Consider the following 16,266-nt stretch of genomic DNA (forward strand, 5'->3'; position numbering starts at 1 on the left):
AGGTTATTGTGAGGCGCCAACTGGATACCGTAACATGCTTGGCATTCAGTAGGTACTAAGTAAATGCTAGCAAGACTGTTAAGTTTTCACTGTTTAAAGTGGCAGGGTTGGACCCCTCCCCATGTCAATTAAAATGTACATAATCATCCCGTTCCATCATGCCTCATCCTACGCCCAGGAAATATGCCCTAGACGCTAATATTTCTGTTTGCGAGGCTGGCGCTCCTCTCCCCTCCCGCTGACCTCTCCACCCTAACAGAAGACTTTCTTTCTTCATTTGCCATTGCAGGATCCTGAAGTCTCTTCTTGATTGATTCTCTCTAACTCCCCTCTGGCTCCCCACCTCCTTGGTTCATTCTTACACACCTGTTGTCTTTTATTTGCTCTCTTCCACCACTCTAAGAGGATCAAGAGTTGGTGGCTTGATTTCGAAGAGAGTCTGAGAAAGGGTGGTGAGCCAGCTGAGGTCTCTCACCGTTGTCGCTCATCATCATAGCCCATAAATGTTGGTTCATCTTGCTGAGTTCTGACAAAGGGCTAAAACAGTTTCACTGAGACAGGGTTGGTCACTGTGGTGGGCAGTAAACTCCGGCTGGTGATGCCAGGCAAGCCTGAGACCAGCCCCTGGGATAAAGAGATGTCCCCGAGTCCTCTGTAAATCTCTGCCAGCCTGGGTCCAGATGAATACTCCTGGCAGGCGGTAAGTGGCCCTCGTCCATGAGGCACATTGCCGGGCTTGGGAGGCTCCCCCCTGAATCCCTTTGGCCCACTCCACTGGCTGGAGTGTTTGGATGCAGGCTGCAGCCATATTCACGAGGGGGACGAATTGTCCACCAGGTGGCTTGAACTGCCATTTGGCCCTTTGACCTATTACAGGACAATTCAATTTGACTTGACGAGGGGTTAACCAACCGGTTGCCATCCAATCGATTCTGACTCATGGCGGTGCCTTGTGTGTCACAGCAGAACTGTGCTCTATAGAGTTTCCCATGACTGACTGATTCAGAAGTAGATTGCGAGGACTTTCTTTTGAGGTACCTCTGGGTGGAATCAAACTTCCAACCTTTTGGTTAGCAGCCGAGTGTGCTAGCCTTTTGCAACTCTCAGGGACTTCTGGCAAGGGTTTACTGTGAAGTTTTTATGTGATTGGGGCTCTGGTCCACTGGCCACTAGGGACAAAGGACGGGAGCAGAGAGGAGCAAGAGGAGAGAATTGGTGTACGTGATTCACGTGGTCGAAGGTCAGTCTGATTCAGAATCCACTTCTCCTGGCTTCCCTCTCTCCCTTATTTAGTTCCCTTCCCTCCTCTCCTCTTTTTTCTATCCTCCACTTCTCCTCTCCCTCTCTCTCTTTCTCGTCCTTATTGTCTTTTCCTGCGTGTCCATCCCCTCTCTCTCTCCCTCTGCTTTTCTTGGTGTCTCTGTCTCTTTCTCTGTGCATAAGTCCTGTCTCTGTTCCTCTTGTTGGTCTGCTTCTCTCTTTCTCGCTCCCTCTTTCTCTGTCTCTGTCAGTATCTCTTTGTCTCTCTCTGTCTTTAGTCTACTCTCCTTTTATGTTCCTGTCCATCCCTTACACGCACCAAACAACAAAAAGGGTGAGGGGTTACATACGGGTCCTGCTCTTGAAAAATATTCTTTAAAAAGTGCAATTGACGATCCTGCCAGGATCATCAGCTGCAGGGGCGTCTTTGCACACTGGTGTCGTACAGCGAATGATCTGGAAAAAGGTGGCCACCCTCGCATGGGGCCCTCATCCTGTGTTCTGTGATCTGATTCTTGCTGGACTAAATGATGGGTTCGCTTTCTGTTCTGAATCCGAACCCCAGTGTTCCCCTCAAACTGATCATTCATCCTTTGCTATGGACCCTATGAGTAGGAATTGACTCGAGGGCACTGGGTTTTACAGACCCTAAGGACCTACTAAGACACTGTTTCTCCAGTGTTCAGACTGTCCCTCTGCTAGCCCACTGGAGACCCACAAAGATGAACTTTATATACTTTCAAGTGGGGTAAAAGCTCCTGGAATGGTTTCGTTTCAGGGTTTGGGGATAATCTGATGGACATTTAACACGTACCTGCTCTTCAGGGAGGGCTTCGTGGAGTGGATCTGGCAGACTGACTTCTAAGCCTGATTCTGCTATTTCCTTGCCTCTTAGCCTTGGCCCAGTCCTTTCACCTCTCTGATCCTCTGTTTTCCCCATGTGGAAAATGGGACTAATGGTGCCCAGCCCACCGGAGCCTCCTGAGGGTGAAAATGAAATAACTGAGGCAAAATGCATAGCGAAGAGCTTGGACCCTGGTAGTTGTGCCTCAATTGGGGGGTGCTATGGACTCGGAGAATTCCACCTCTACTACATGCGCTCAGTGTCCTGGGAGGCTTTGGGGAGCTCTCCACCCTGCTGGTCCTTGCTTTTTCCATCTGGAGCTTGGAACTCTAATAAGAGCCCCAGGTCAGAGGGCTCATGGAGGCTTCTGGAGCGCATGGGGCCTGGTACAGGGCAGCAGTGCAATTCTTGTTGGCTGTTAAGATTGTTGTCTTTATAGGGCCATGGAAACAACGCCACCTCCTGGGTGGGAGTCACAGCCCGGGTGTGGGTGTGGGAAGCCAAGTTCTGTCTCCATTTCCCTCCTGACTCATGCTGTGACCTTCAACAAGTGATTTCATTTCTACCTTTTCCCATTTCCTTTTCTATCAAATACGGATAATCATATGCGATAAAAGGCTCGGAGAGATAATTGCAATGCTAAATCATGCCATTATTATTCCGTGTTGGCTTTTTTAATAAAAATGCTAGGAGCTCCTCTGAGCCCTCGGCTGACTACAATATAGAAATATCACGGAGGAGAGAGAAGTAAGAAGATCGTTTCTTTGGAAGAAACTCTGGGACAAAAAGGGGGTCTATGATGCGCTGGAGCCCTGGTTGCACAGTGGGTAAATGTTCTGTTACTAACCCAAAGGTCGGCAGTTCGAATCCACCAGCCACTCCTTGGAAACCTTATGGGCCAGTTCTACTCTGTCCTATAGAGAGTCGGAATGAATTCCATGGCAACGAGTTTGGTTTTTGGTCTTATGATGTGCTGCCCTTTAGGTGATGCTCTCACAGGGGGCAAGCAGGGAGGTGAGGTGATACAGCCACCTTTACACATGAGAAGACTAAGACTTGAAGAGGGGAGTGGACCACCATCCCTGGTCACAAGGTCACAAGGTGGAAGAGATAGGACAGGTGGGGGTGGGGTGTTGCTGTGTGTCTGACCCCAGAGCCCATGCCTGTCTCACCCAAGGAAAAGAACAAGGCGAGTTTCCCCAGCCCCCTCAGTACTTGCCTAGAGAACCGTCAACCGGAAGCACCAGGGCAGGCAGCAGGGGTTGCTGGAAAGGGCTCTGGACTCTTCACAAGGGGTAGCTCACATCCTACCTCTTCACCAGGTACACCACCTGACTTTGGACAAAACCTCAATCTCCCGGAGCCCTTATTTCCTTTTCTGTTAAGGGAGAATCACCCTTTCCCGCCCCACTGGCCCATGTTTCCCCCACTGGGCTGTTACAAAGTGCCTTGAGGTAGTGGCTGAGGAAACACTTCGTACAATGCCAGGTGCCGAGGGTTTTCCTTTGCGAGGGCCGGTAGAAGGCCCCCAGCTGTCGGGTCCATTGAAAGAGGCCACCCTTTTGCTGCGGGCCATGCAAGCCCGACCTCCACTGGGCCTGTGCCCCAGGTCACTCTTCATCCTAACCAAGCGGGCTTGCCCTTTGCTTCTCACGCAATGACCAGCTAAATTCCTCTTGCCTCAGCTCATCCCAAATCAGAGATGAAAAGCAGGCAGGGCCATCTCTGCTGTTTGGCTTCTAGAATCCATTCCTTGGCAAATCCCCATCAGAAAGGCTGAAACATTCTCCCTGGGACCCATCTGATATCACTCAATAACGTGTTTATCCTATAAAAGAAAGGAAATAAGATCGCTTAGGGAAACCTCAGAGCCCATGTATCTCTATTACTATTATCGATCCCTTTTAACCCAAAAAGATCTGGTTGAAAACTTAGATGTTCCATTTACAAGCCAAGCCACTTAGGCAAGCAACTTCATTTCTCCTAGCCTCAGTCTTGTCCTCTGCACAATGGGTGTAAAAACATTCACCTCTGGGATTGTTGTGAGGATTAGAAATATGTGTGAAGTGGTGATGCGCAGTCTGGCACTGTTATTGGTTTGATGTGCTCGTGTGTGAAGAGCACTCAGGCTAGCCTGGCACACAGTAGGCCCTCCACCCATGGCAGTTAATTCATCCAACAACTGTTTTGGAGTTCCCACTGTGTGCTGGGCCCTTTATTATCTCCCCTCCCTTCTCTTCCCATCTCCTAGAGCCCAAGTAAGATTAGAATGGAGTCTTCATGCTATGCTATTTAAAGCACCTACTGTGTGCCAAGTACAATGGCAGGTGCTCTATACGTGGTATCTTATTTAATCCCCATTTATTAGCCCCATTTTATAGCTGAGAAAACTGAGGTGCTGCAAAGTTAAGTAACATTCCCAAAGTGGTGGTGAGTGGTGGGCCGGGATTTGGGACCTCGTTACCAACCATTTGAAGATCCTGTGGTAGCTTCTTTCTGGATCCTACCCTGAGCTGCTTTCCCAAGCTGGTGGAGTAGGCAACTGGGGTTTGCAAACTCAAGTGTCTCTCAGGTGCTCTCCAAGGACAGACGTGACAGGAGACACCGGGTGGGAACAGTGGTGACCTGGGTAGCCAGTGTCCCATCTATGACTATTGCCACATTGGAATGCAGGCCCAGAATCTCCAGGGCTCTTGGTTTTCCAAAACAAGAAGAGAATGAAAAATTTTAAATGTAAAAATCTTCCAATTTTTAATTAAAAAAAAGTCCTGTTCAGGTCAAAATGTTCCTTGCCCATTTGCTGAGTTTGTAGGCGGCCAGGTTCCAATCTCTGGACGTTTGTGGATGTGCAGGGAGAGAGCTCAGCCCCGCCTAACCCTGCTCTTCATCTTGTCCCTCTGTCATTCGGGGAGAAGGGCCTCCCTGGACAGCCTTTGCTTGTTCTCCACCCCATGAATGCCTCTCCTCTCCCTCGCCTCCCTGGGAAACACACCAGGGCCAAGGGACAGGGGGCTGGTCATAGAGAGTGAAGGGTCGGGGGTTGAGCTCCTCTGGGGCTCAGGTCTGTGGGACTGGAGTGGGGGAGACTTTGCATGACGACAGGGGCTCAGTGGCTGAAGCCCCTCCCAATGTCAAGGTAACTGCAGTTCCCTGTGCACTGCCTTTAGCAAGACTGGAAAAAAGCAAAGCCTGTGTCTTAGTTTCCTACTGCTGCCATAACAGAAATACCCTGGAGGATGGCTTGAACAAACAGAAGTTTATTCTCTCACAGTGTAGGAGGCTCGAAATCCAAATTCAGTGTGCCAGCTCCTGGGGAAGGCTTTCTTTCCCTGTTGGCTCTGGGGGAAGGTTCTTGTCATCAGTCTTCCCCGGTCTAGGAGCTTCTCAGTGCAGGGGCCCTGAGTTCAAAGGATGTGGTCTGTTCCCAGCACTTCTTTCTTGGTGGCCTGAGGTTCCTCTCTTCTCTTCTAGATTCTCCCTTATGTTTCAGAAGAGATTGACTCAAGATACAGCCTAATGCTGTAGATCGAGTCCTGCCTCATTAACATACCTGCCTCTAGTCCTGCCTCACCAACATCATAGAGGTTAGGATTTACAACACATGGGATAATCACATCAGATCACAGAATGGAGGACAACCACACAATACTGGGAATCGTGGACCAGCCAAACTGACATACATTTTTTGGGGTGGGACACAATTCAATCCATACCACCTTGGAATAAAGGCCCTCATATTCACCAGTGACCTCCCTGTTTCCTTCTTTCTGTCTCTACCCTTCCTCTCTCTTTCCCTCTCAGTGCCTTCCCTTTTCTGTGTCTCCCCCTCTCTGTCTATCCCTCTCTTCCTTCCTCCTTCCTTCCTTCTCTCTCTCCCTCTTGGTATCTCTGCCTCTCTTTCTAGAGTCTGTCCCTCTTCTTCCTTCCCTTCCCACTGTATCCTCTCTTTCTTTGTCTCAGCCTCCCCCTTCCTCATCTCTCCCCACCTTCTCGACCTCCCCTCTTCTCTCACTTCCTCTTGCCTCCCACGCCCCTCCCCATGGTTTCACTAATACATGTTGGATTTCCTTTAGCAGGTGTTAGTTTCTCTGGGGGTGGAGAGGGTGAAGGTGTGATCCAGAAAAATTCAAACTGGCATCAGAGAAGTCAAGGGGTTGGGCCACATTGACTGGCGTTCCCCTGTTTCTTCCCTCACAAACTGGTGTGAGCTCCTGTGCTAGTTTCAGCCCTGTATTTGGTGCTGGCAGCATCACTCATTCATTCAATCATTCAAACTCACCTCAGGGGCTTTGCACTTACATGCTCTGTGGTGGGCGACTCAAGAAAGTAAGAGGCAATTATGGGATGCAGCCAGCTCTGAGGAGGGGCCGAATCCAGGCACCCTTTCTGGAGGAGGCACCTGAGACTAAGTTTTGGAGAATGAGTAAGGGCTGCCAGTCCTGGGGGAGGTGGGAGTGGATGGGGGCGAAGAGAAAGACATTGCAGGCAGAGGGAACCCCAAGGGCAAAGGTGTGAGGGGCAGGGTGCATGGTGCATCCGTTTTGGAATTGTCCAGGTCAGGCAGAGCCCTCACTCAATCTGTCTGGGTTCAAATCCCAGCCCTGCTGCCTAGTTGCTGTGACAGCTTGGACAGATTAGGTAATCTCTCTGTGCCTCCATTCCTTCAACTGTAGAATGGAGGGTATTGGTCCCAGCTTTATGGTGTTGTTATGAGGACCCCTTACATTAAGACGTGTGCAGGACTCAGCATTGTGCCTGGCACACAGTGAGCACCCAGTCCCTCTCAGTTCTCCATCTGGGGACAGTACCTGGCACACAGTGAACAACCAGTCCCTCTCAACTATCGCTCTGGAGACAGTGCATGGCAAACAGTGAGCACCCAGTCCCTGTCAGCTCTCCCTCTGGGAACAGTGCCTGGCACACGGTAAGCACCCAGTTGCTGTCAAGTTCTCCCTCTGAGGGAAGCCTTTGCATGCCAGGCCACAGGGGCCAGCATCGTCTCGAAGGAGAGCCTCTGAAGGGGTCAGGAGGGGCAGATGTTCAGTTAGATTCGCATTTCAGGAGAGTCATCTGTTTGCTGTGTGGAAGGTGCTAGGAAGGCAAGATTGGAGCCTGCTTTGGAGCAGGAGGAGGCTGGGATGGATCCCTAGAGAGAGAAGACGGAGGCTGGGGTGGGGCGTATCAGAGCGGCCTGGGCAGTACAGAGAGGTTAAGAAGGTGGGCTCTTCAGACTGCTAGGTACGAATCCGAGCACTGCCACTTACTACCTCTGGAACCTTGGCAAGTGACTTAACTAGGACATGTCTCAGTTTCCGCATCTGTCAAGTGGGTAAGATAATAGTACCTAGCCTTGGAGTTGCTGAGTATGAGTGAGTTAATCCGTGAGAATTGTCCAGAACATTGTGAGTGCTTAATAACTACCAGACCAGCTAGAATTATTATTATTAAATATAAAGTTGACAGGTGAAAGGAAAGGATGTTGAAACTATTTTGGCTGTGACAAAGAGATCCCAAAGAGGCTGGCTGGGGAGGTCTTCTACCTTAGCAGCCAAGCTGTGCGGGAAGCCTCTGGATGGGAGGAGTTAGGGGATGGTGTGGACTCTCCTTTTCCAGAGGCTTAATTCTGTGCTAATCTTGTAACAGGCCAGCCTAGCCATCTGAGCAGAGGAAACACGAGTTGTCTGCTTTGTATCTGTACGTTAACAGCACAGCTCGCTCACCCGGAACCCAAATTCACTCAGCAGCTGATAGTGCGTGAGAGAAACTTGAGGGCAGAAGAGAGACACTGGGAGAGACACAAGGCCTCTTCCCTGAGTTTTCCACTTTGAGCTTTCCTGCTTGGGCAAGCAACTTTGCCCAGGCTCAAGAGAGGCAGACAGACCTGAGCTCTCACCTTTAATTGCTGTGTGACTTCAGGAGATTTACCAAGCCTCTCTAAGCATCAGTTTTCTCATCTATAACGTGGGGATGATGATGCCCAGCTCTCACCATTGGTGAGTGGGTTGACTGTATTCATACAAGTAGAGGTCCTCTGGGCCTTACAGAGGATTCAGTTATAAATGAATCAAAGCTGTTCTAGAAGTTGTAGTCATTGATGGTGTAGGGCTCCAACAGACTGGCCTTGCACCGCAGCTTCACCACTTGCTGCAGGACACAGTTCGCTGAGTCAGAAGTGCCCCTTTACTGGTGAGGGATAAATGAGGTGCTGGACTCAGGGGCTTAGAACAGGGCCTGACATGTAGTAGGTGCTCAATAAATGGTGGCTGAGACCATTATTAAGCGTGCTCGGTGGGGACCCTGGAATGCCCCTCTCTGAGCCTCAGTTTCCTCGTCTACAAAATGGGGGTGATTTCATGAGATGATGTTGGAAATATTTAATACTACTGAGCAATCAGGGCCATCTGCAGGAATGGGACTATGAAGGGAAGAGGAGAGTCATTTCTGAGAGTGACATTAGGGGCATTGGGCTACAAAGACCAGGTTGGGAAGAGTATGGAGCCCCTGCCCAGGCTGGGGTGTCTTGGGAGAACCCTGCATTTCCATTTGGGAGAACTGCATCATGTCACCTTTTGAAGGTCTTTGAGTCTGGATATTTGGTTTACAAAGGGTTGACTATGAGAGGGACAGCTTTCAACCAGCTATTTATTAAGCATTGATTCATTTGCTGAGTATTTATTGAGGGTCTACAATGTCTTGGCCAGAGTTTCAGGTGCCAGGATACAGCAGACAATAAGACAGTTAAGGCCTCTGCCCATAAAGAGCTATATTCAGGTGGGGGAGATGACAACCCACAGAAACAACGAACATATCAAATAAATAGGACAATAGGAGGAGGTAAGGGCTTTGATGTGGAGAGAGACCAGGGAAGCTACATTAGATACCAAACAAAAGCAAACCAAACCCATTGCCTTCGAGTTGATTCTGACTCATAGCGACTCTATAGGATGGAGTAGAACTGCTGCATGGCTTTCCAAGGAGTGGCTGGTGGATTTGAACTGCTGACCTTCTGGTTAGCAGACAAATGCTTAACCACAGGGGTCAGCAAATGCCTCTCTGGTGATGTGACATTTAATTCATCTACTTACAAGAAGGAGCAAGAAATGTGAAAATCTGTGTCAGAGTCCTGCAGATAGAAGAAACAGAAAGTGCAAAGGCCCTGAGGCAGGAACAGGCTTGGCATGATTGAGGACGCAGCATTTCAAGGAAGAAGACAGGACACATCTCCTGAAGATGCACATAGCCATTTACCAACTAGTGGAATATTTTGATAAAGGAGGCACAGTGGCTGGAAGAACACAATGGAGGAACATCCCACCCAGCCTAAGAGATTAGGGAAAGCTGCCTAGAGGAGGTGACTTCTGATCTGAGACCTAAGTGACAGGTAACAGAAGAGGAGAGGAAGGGTTTCCAGGTGGAGAGAACAGCATATATGATGGTGAAGAAGTGGAACAGGACCTGACACCTTCGTTGGGGGAATTGCAAGTATTTGGATATAATTGGATCCCAGAGCTGAAATGTTGGGGTGTAAGGAAAGGATCGAGGGTGTCCCTGACATTTAAGCAGGAGAGTCAGGACTGACCCAGCCCAAAGGGCCTGATCATAGAGCTGCTGTGCTGAGAAGGGTATTTCAGGGTGGGCAGAAGGGGTCAGAGAAGGACCTGGAGGCAGAGAGGCCAGCATGGGGGGGAGGGGGGTGAAGGTGAAGCTATGACCAGCATAGGTAGCAGTTCTGGGGTGGGAAAGGCTAATTCCAGGGACCTTACTAAAGAAAAAGGACTGAGTGGGTGACAGTCTGGGGGACAGGGGATGAGAAGGAGGTGGAAGTCTCAGGGAACTCAGAAGAGCAAATAGCCATGTGTCTCCTGGCTCAATAGGACTTCAAGGGATTTGAAGTCTGACAGGCTAAGGACAAGTCCTGGCTTGCCATCTTCCTAGCTCTGTGAGCAATCATGTCGTCTCCTCTCTGAGCCTCAACTTCCCCATCTGACCAATGAAAACAATAAAACCCTCCTTGAAGAGCTGTTGGGCAGATTGAATATGAAAGTAGAGAAAGACCCCCAGCACATAGCAGGTCTCGGCACATGTCAATTCCCTTCCTTGACCTTGGCCTTGGCCACCCACTTCACCTCTCTGGGCCTCCGTTTTCTCAACTGTAGAATGGGAATAAGAATGCTGTCCTTGCGGTGCTGCTGGCATGAGTTAATGAGATGATTTCCATAGGCTCAGGACACAACCCCCAGAGTAGGTGATCACAGATCTCACCATCTTTTCTTTCTTCCTCCCCAGCAGGAACAGTTGAAAAAGAATGGCCTGGCAGGGGCTGCTGCTGGCTGCTTGCCTCCTCGTGCTCCCCTCCGCCACCGCGGATTGCCTGTCCCCATGCTCCTTGTGTGCAGTGAAGACCCAGGATGGGCCCAAGCCCATCAACCCTCTGGTAGGTTTCAGGCAGGGTCCTCCATACCCAGGTCCTGGGCCAGCAGGGACTGGCCATCTGTGTATGGAGGTCTGGGATGCTGGTGCCTGTCCTGTAGACTCGTCCCATCTGTGCAGGGCTTGTCCTGTCCTGTGGACAGCCTGGGCACCAGGGGCAGTTCCTTCCAGCTCCCACCCCCACTTCAGGTTCTCCCTATCACGGGTTCACTCAGGTCTAGTGAGAGGCTCAGGTTTCCAAGGAGCCTGATGTCCCGGAGTGTCATTCATCAAGTGGTGCTGACTTTGAGAATCAGCAGTTCAAGATGAACTTTTCAGGGCTTCTCTCCACTGGGTGGATGAGTGCCTCCAAATCCAGTCACTACCATGGAAAGAGATCTCTTCACCCCCTAAATGCCAGTATCTGGGGGACGGAATCAAAGCCTTGACCTATCTCCTGAGTCTTAGCATCTCTTGGCCTGGCCTTGGTTTTGCATTGAGTCACACTCTCCCACGTGCCTCCCTCTGCCAGCAGGAATGCTGGAGTCCAGGCACCAAGGGTGTGGTGGATAGACCACAGGCTTTGGTCCTGCCACTTTCTAGTTCCATGACCTTGGAACCTACTCTCTGTGCCTGTTTCCTCATCTGCAATATGAGGATGATTCCATGAGACAATGATGTTAAGTATTTAACACATGATGCTAGCCACTGTTTACTAAGATGCACACAACACACCAGGTGCTGTCCATACACGCCAGCTAGAGATCCTAGTGGTTAGTGTGAGAACTGATGGCATTAGACTGCCCAGGTGCAAGTTCCAGCATTGTCCCTTATAAGCTCTGTTGGCTGTTGACCTTGGGCAAGCTTCTTAACCTCTCTGTACCTTAGTTTTAGGCGCCCTGGTGGCATAGTGGTTAAGTGCTCAGCTGCTAACCAAAAGGTTGGCAGTTCAAACCCACTAGCCGCTCCGTGGGAGAAAGATGTGGCAGTCTGCTTCTGTCAAGACTTACAGCCTTGGAAACCCTACGGGGCAGTTCTTGTCTGCCCTACGGGGTTGCTATGAGTCAGAATCAACTCGACGACAATGGGTTTTGATGCCTTAGTTTTTTTTTCTATAAAATAGGGCTAATGATAGCAACACCCTCATAGGGTTGTTTGGAGGGTCAAATGCATCAATGCATGTGAAGCACTTGGAACAGAGCCCGGTACATTGTAAGGCACTGTATCATCACCATCCTGACGATAAATGGATTCTCCCAACACCTCTATGAAGCAGATACTATTGCCTGCACCCCCCCACCCCGGGTTTAATGAACCCTCGTATGTCCTCTCACATGTGTTATTTCTACTATTCTTCATTACTCCTGTCCCTCTCTATAAAATGTTGCAGCGTCCTTCACACCTGGGAAAGTCTGGGAGAGCGAACCACTCCCTCTGGGAATCAGAAGTGAGGAAAGGAGGGGTGAGCCCGGCAGAGCACCGTGGGAAGATCTCACTTCCAGTTATGACATTGCCACCTGTAGCCATATGCCCTTGGGAAAACTCTCCAAGCTGGTTTCCTCTTCTTCTATAGGGGCTCAAAATCATCAACCTTTAAGCATCACTGGGAGCTTCAAAGTGGGTAGCCCTGTGCTTAGCAATGGTAGCTAATTTGATTTTCTCAGACACTGGCCGGTGATTACCCAGGATAGGAAGAGTGCATGTGTTTTGAAGTTTCATGGGGTGGTGTGACTGCTATGTCTTGTTGGGTCTTTTGCAGGTTTGCTCCCTAGAATGCCAGACCTCCCTGCCGCCATCTGGGGAGTGGGAGAGATGCTGGGGTTTGCTGTCTGTTTTTACCTCCATCACCCTCGGGCTTAATGGCAAGGGAGACTTGGAGAGCAAGGCTGTTTTGGAAGATTCCTATGGTGAGCTAGCCAAGCGCTCTGGGCCCTTCCTGAAAAAGCTGGAGAAAAGCAAATTCCTTTCCAGCCCCCCAACAAAGGAGAATTCTCTGAGCCAGAGTCTGGAGAAGCTCAGGGGTTTCTCAGGCAGGTTTGAGGAGGGAGCAGAATCTGAGCTGATGGGGGATTCACAGCTGGAAGACAGTGTGATGGAGGCCGAGGCACTCAGGTCTGATGAGGACGACCCCAAGGAACAGGTCAAACGCTACGGGGGCTTCTTGCGCAAATACCCCAAGAGGAGCTCAGAGGTGGCTGGGAAGGGGGATGGGGATGGGGATATGGCAGCCCACGAGGACCTGTACAAACGCTATGGGGGCTTCTTGAGGCGCATCCGTCCCAAGCTCAAGTGGGACAACCAGAAGCGCTATGGTGGCTTTCTCCGGCGCCAGTTCAAGGTGGTGACTCGGTCTCAAGAAGATCCCAATGCCTACTCTGGAGAGCTCTTTGATGTGTAAACACCTTCCCCATCATGGAGTTGAGTTGGGAGCCACCCCTGACATCTTTCCAGATTAGAGTGCATTCATTCATTCTCCTGTATGTGCCCCACCCCCATGCTCAGTGCAGCACTTTCTACAAAACATCCAAACCCAGCCAACTTTTCTTCTGAGGTCAATAATGGGGAAGAGAGGAGGTTTCCCCACCACACCATAGGTTTAGTGCTTGTCCCAGGCCACTAGACCTCTAAAACTGCCACCATAACCAACTCTTGATGTCAATCCCTCCACTCTGTTTATAGGACTCCTCAGTTCCTGTGATCCAGAGTGACTTATTCTTCATAACCTCTAGATCTACGAATTCCAAACTTTACTGATCACATGACTCTCTCAGAAGAAACATGAGTATCCCTCCCAAATGCAGATATATTCATTTGGATATTATATACGTGTATTTAAAATACACAGAAATGTAGAACAGCAAGATGTTGTTGTTGTGGTTAGGTGCCACTGAGTAGGTTCCTATTCATAGTGACCCTATGTACAAGAGAATGAAACACCACCAGGCCCTGTGCCATCCTTATGATTGCTGCTATATTTGAGCTCATTGTTGCAGCCACTGTGTCAATCCATCTCATTGAGGGTCTTCTTTTTTTCACTGACACTCTACTTTATCAAGCACGATGTCCTTCTCCAGGGAATTGTCCCTCCTGATAAACATGTCCAAAGTACAAAGTCTCACCATTCTTGCTTACAAGGAGCACTCCAGCTGTACGTTTTCAAGACACATTTGTTAGTTCTTCTACCAGTTTATGGTATATTCAGTATTACTCACCAACATCATAATTCAAAGGCATCAATTCTTCCATCTTCCTTATTCATTGTCCAGTTTTAGCATGGATACGAGGTGATTGAAAATACCATGGCTTGGTCAGGTGCACCTTAGTCCTCAAAGTGATATCTTTGATTTTTAACACTTTAGAGAGGTTTTTTGCAGCAGATTTGCCCAATGCAGTATGTTGTTTGATTTCTTCACTGCTGCTTCCTTGGGTATTGATTGCAGATCCAAGTAAAATGAAATCCTTGACAACTTCAATATTTTCTCTTTTTATCATGATGTTGTATTAGTCTAGTTGTGAGGATTTTTTGTTTTCTTTATGTTGAGTTGTAATCCATACTGAAGTCGTAGTATTTGATCTTTGTCAGTAAATGTTTCAAGTGCCCTTCACTTTGACCAAAGTTGTGTCATCTGCATATTGCTGGTTGTTAATGAGTTTTTCATCAATCCTGATGCTGCATTCTTCTTCGTATAGTCCAGCTTCTTGGATTATTTGCTCAACATACAGATTGAAGAACTATGGTGAAAGGATACAGCCATTATGCACAACTTTCCTGATTTTAAACCTACAGTATCCTCTTGTTCTGTTCAAAAGACTGCACCTTGGTCTATGTACAGGTTCCTCACGAGCGCAGTTAAGTGTTCTTGAATTCCCATTTTTGCAATGTTATCCATAATTTGTTATGATCCACACAGTCAAATGCCTTTGCATAGTTAAGAAAACACAGTAAACAGTATTCTCTGCTCTCAGCCAAGATCCATCTGACATCAGCAATGATATTCCTGGTTCCATGTCCTTTTCTGAATCCAGCTTGAATTTCTGGCAGCAACTTGTCAATGTAGTCTGCAATGGTTTTTGAATTATCTTCAGCATAGTTTTACTTGCATGTGATATTAATGATATTGTTCCATGATTTCTGCACTCTTTTGGATCACCTTTTCTTTGGGATAGGCACATATGTGGATCTCTTCCAGTTGGTTGGCCAGGTAGCTGTCTTCCAAATTTCTTGGCATGGATGAGTGAACACTTCCAGCTCTGCATCTGTTTGATGAAATATTTCAGTGAGTTATTTTGTCAATTCCTGGAGCCTTTTTTTTTTTCCAATGACTTCAGTGCAGCTTAGACTTCTTTCTTCAGTACCTTTGGTTCTTGATCATATGGTACCTCCTGAAATGGTTGAACGTTGACCAGTTCTTTTTGGTGCAGTAATTCTGTGTATTTCTTCCATCTTCTTTTGACGCTTCCTGCATTGCTCATTTTTTTGCCTGTAGAATCCTTCAGTATTACTGCTCGAGGCTTAATTTTTTTCTTCAGTTCTTTCAGCTTGAGAAATCCTAACATGTTCTTTTTTTCTGCTATTCTAGTTCAGGTCTTTGCAGATTTCATTATACTTTATCTTCCCAAGCCACCCTTTGAAATCTACTGTTCAGTTCTTTTACTTCATTGTTTTTTCCTTTTGCTTTAGCTGCTCTATGTTCAAGAACAAGTTCCAGAGTCTCTTCTGACATCCATTTTGGTCTTTTCTTTGTTTCCTGTCTTTGTAATGACCTTTTGCTTTCTTTGTGTATGATGTCTTTGATGTCATCCCACACCTCATATGGTCTTTGGTCATTAATGTCCAATGTATCAAATCTATTCTTAAGATGGTCTCTAAATTCAGGTGGGATATACTCAAGGTTGTACTTTTGCTCTTGTGGACTTGTTTTGTTTTTGTCAACTTCAACTTCAACTTGAACTTGCATATGAGCAATTGATGGTCTGTTCCTCAGTTGGACCCTGGCCTTGTTCCGACCGATGGTATTGAGCTTTTCCATCATCTCTTTCCACAGAAGTAGTCGATTTGATTTCTGTGTGTTCCACCTGGTGAGGTTCACATGTATAGTTGCTGTTTCTGTTGTTGGAAAAAGGTATTTGCAACAAGTAAGTTGTTGGTCTTGCAAAATTCTACCATGCAATCTCCAATGTTGTTTCTATCAGCAAGGTCATATTTTTCAACTACAGATCCTTCTTCTTTGTGTCCAGTTTTTGCATTCCAATCACTAGTAATTATCGATGCATCTTGATTGCATGTTTGATCAATTTCAGACTGCAGAAGGTGGCAAAAACTTCAATTTCCTCATTTTTGGCATTAGTGGTTGGTGCGTAAATTTGAATAATAGTCATATTAACTGGTCTTTCTTGTACAACAAGCTAGATAAACATAAATAGAAATCCTAATATTTTACTCCAAAACCTCAAAGGACCTCCTTGTGCACCCCATTTTGGAGACCACACTTAAGGAGAATGCTGAAATGCTGCCTTTTATTGGAGCAGGAATTCCTACACTAGAGAGTTCAGACTTTCAGAAGGCTAAATTCCCACTGGGTGTATTTGGAGTTGTCATTGTGTAGAAACGCTTTGCTTAAAGAACAGATTCTGACTCCAGTTCATGTTGGTACCCTGGACAGCGTTCAACTCCTCACAGAACAGGTTGCTGTTGTTAAGTGCTGTATAATGCATTTGGACTCCTAGTGACCCCATGTGACAGAGTAGAACTG

The 16,266-nt window shown here is 47.9% G+C and overlaps 1 protein-coding gene across 1 annotated transcript; it reads left to right on the forward strand.

Annotated features, from left to right (window-relative positions):
• Positions 1 to 10,409: 10,409 nt before the first annotated feature.
• On the forward strand, positions 10,410 to 13,100 carry PDYN (prodynorphin). Its single transcript, XM_003411458.3, has 2 exons — positions 10,410 to 10,538; positions 12,273 to 13,100. Exons 1-2 carry the CDS (start codon positions 10,410 to 10,412, stop codon positions 12,909 to 12,911), a joined length of 768 nt encoding a protein of 255 aa, XP_003411506.1. The 3' UTR covers positions 12,912 to 13,100.
• Positions 13,101 to 16,266: the final 3,166 nt, after the last annotated feature.

The sequence above is a fragment of the Loxodonta africana genome, chromosome 24, assembly GCF_030014295.1.
Source record: "Loxodonta africana isolate mLoxAfr1 chromosome 24, mLoxAfr1.hap2, whole genome shotgun sequence".
In the NCBI taxonomy this organism is placed as follows: domain Eukaryota; kingdom Metazoa; phylum Chordata; class Mammalia; order Proboscidea; family Elephantidae; genus Loxodonta; species Loxodonta africana.

Bases quoted from the DNA above. Each gene is read 5' to 3' on its own strand.
- PDYN (XM_003411458.3), top strand. From the start codon at position 10,410: ATGGCCTGGCAGGGGCTGCTGCTGGCTGCTTGCCTCCTCGTGCTCCCC. The intron at 10,539-12,272 runs GTAGGTTTCAGG...GGTCTTTTGCAG, and splicing joins CCAAGCCCATCAACCCTCTG to GTTTGCTCCCTAGAATGCCA.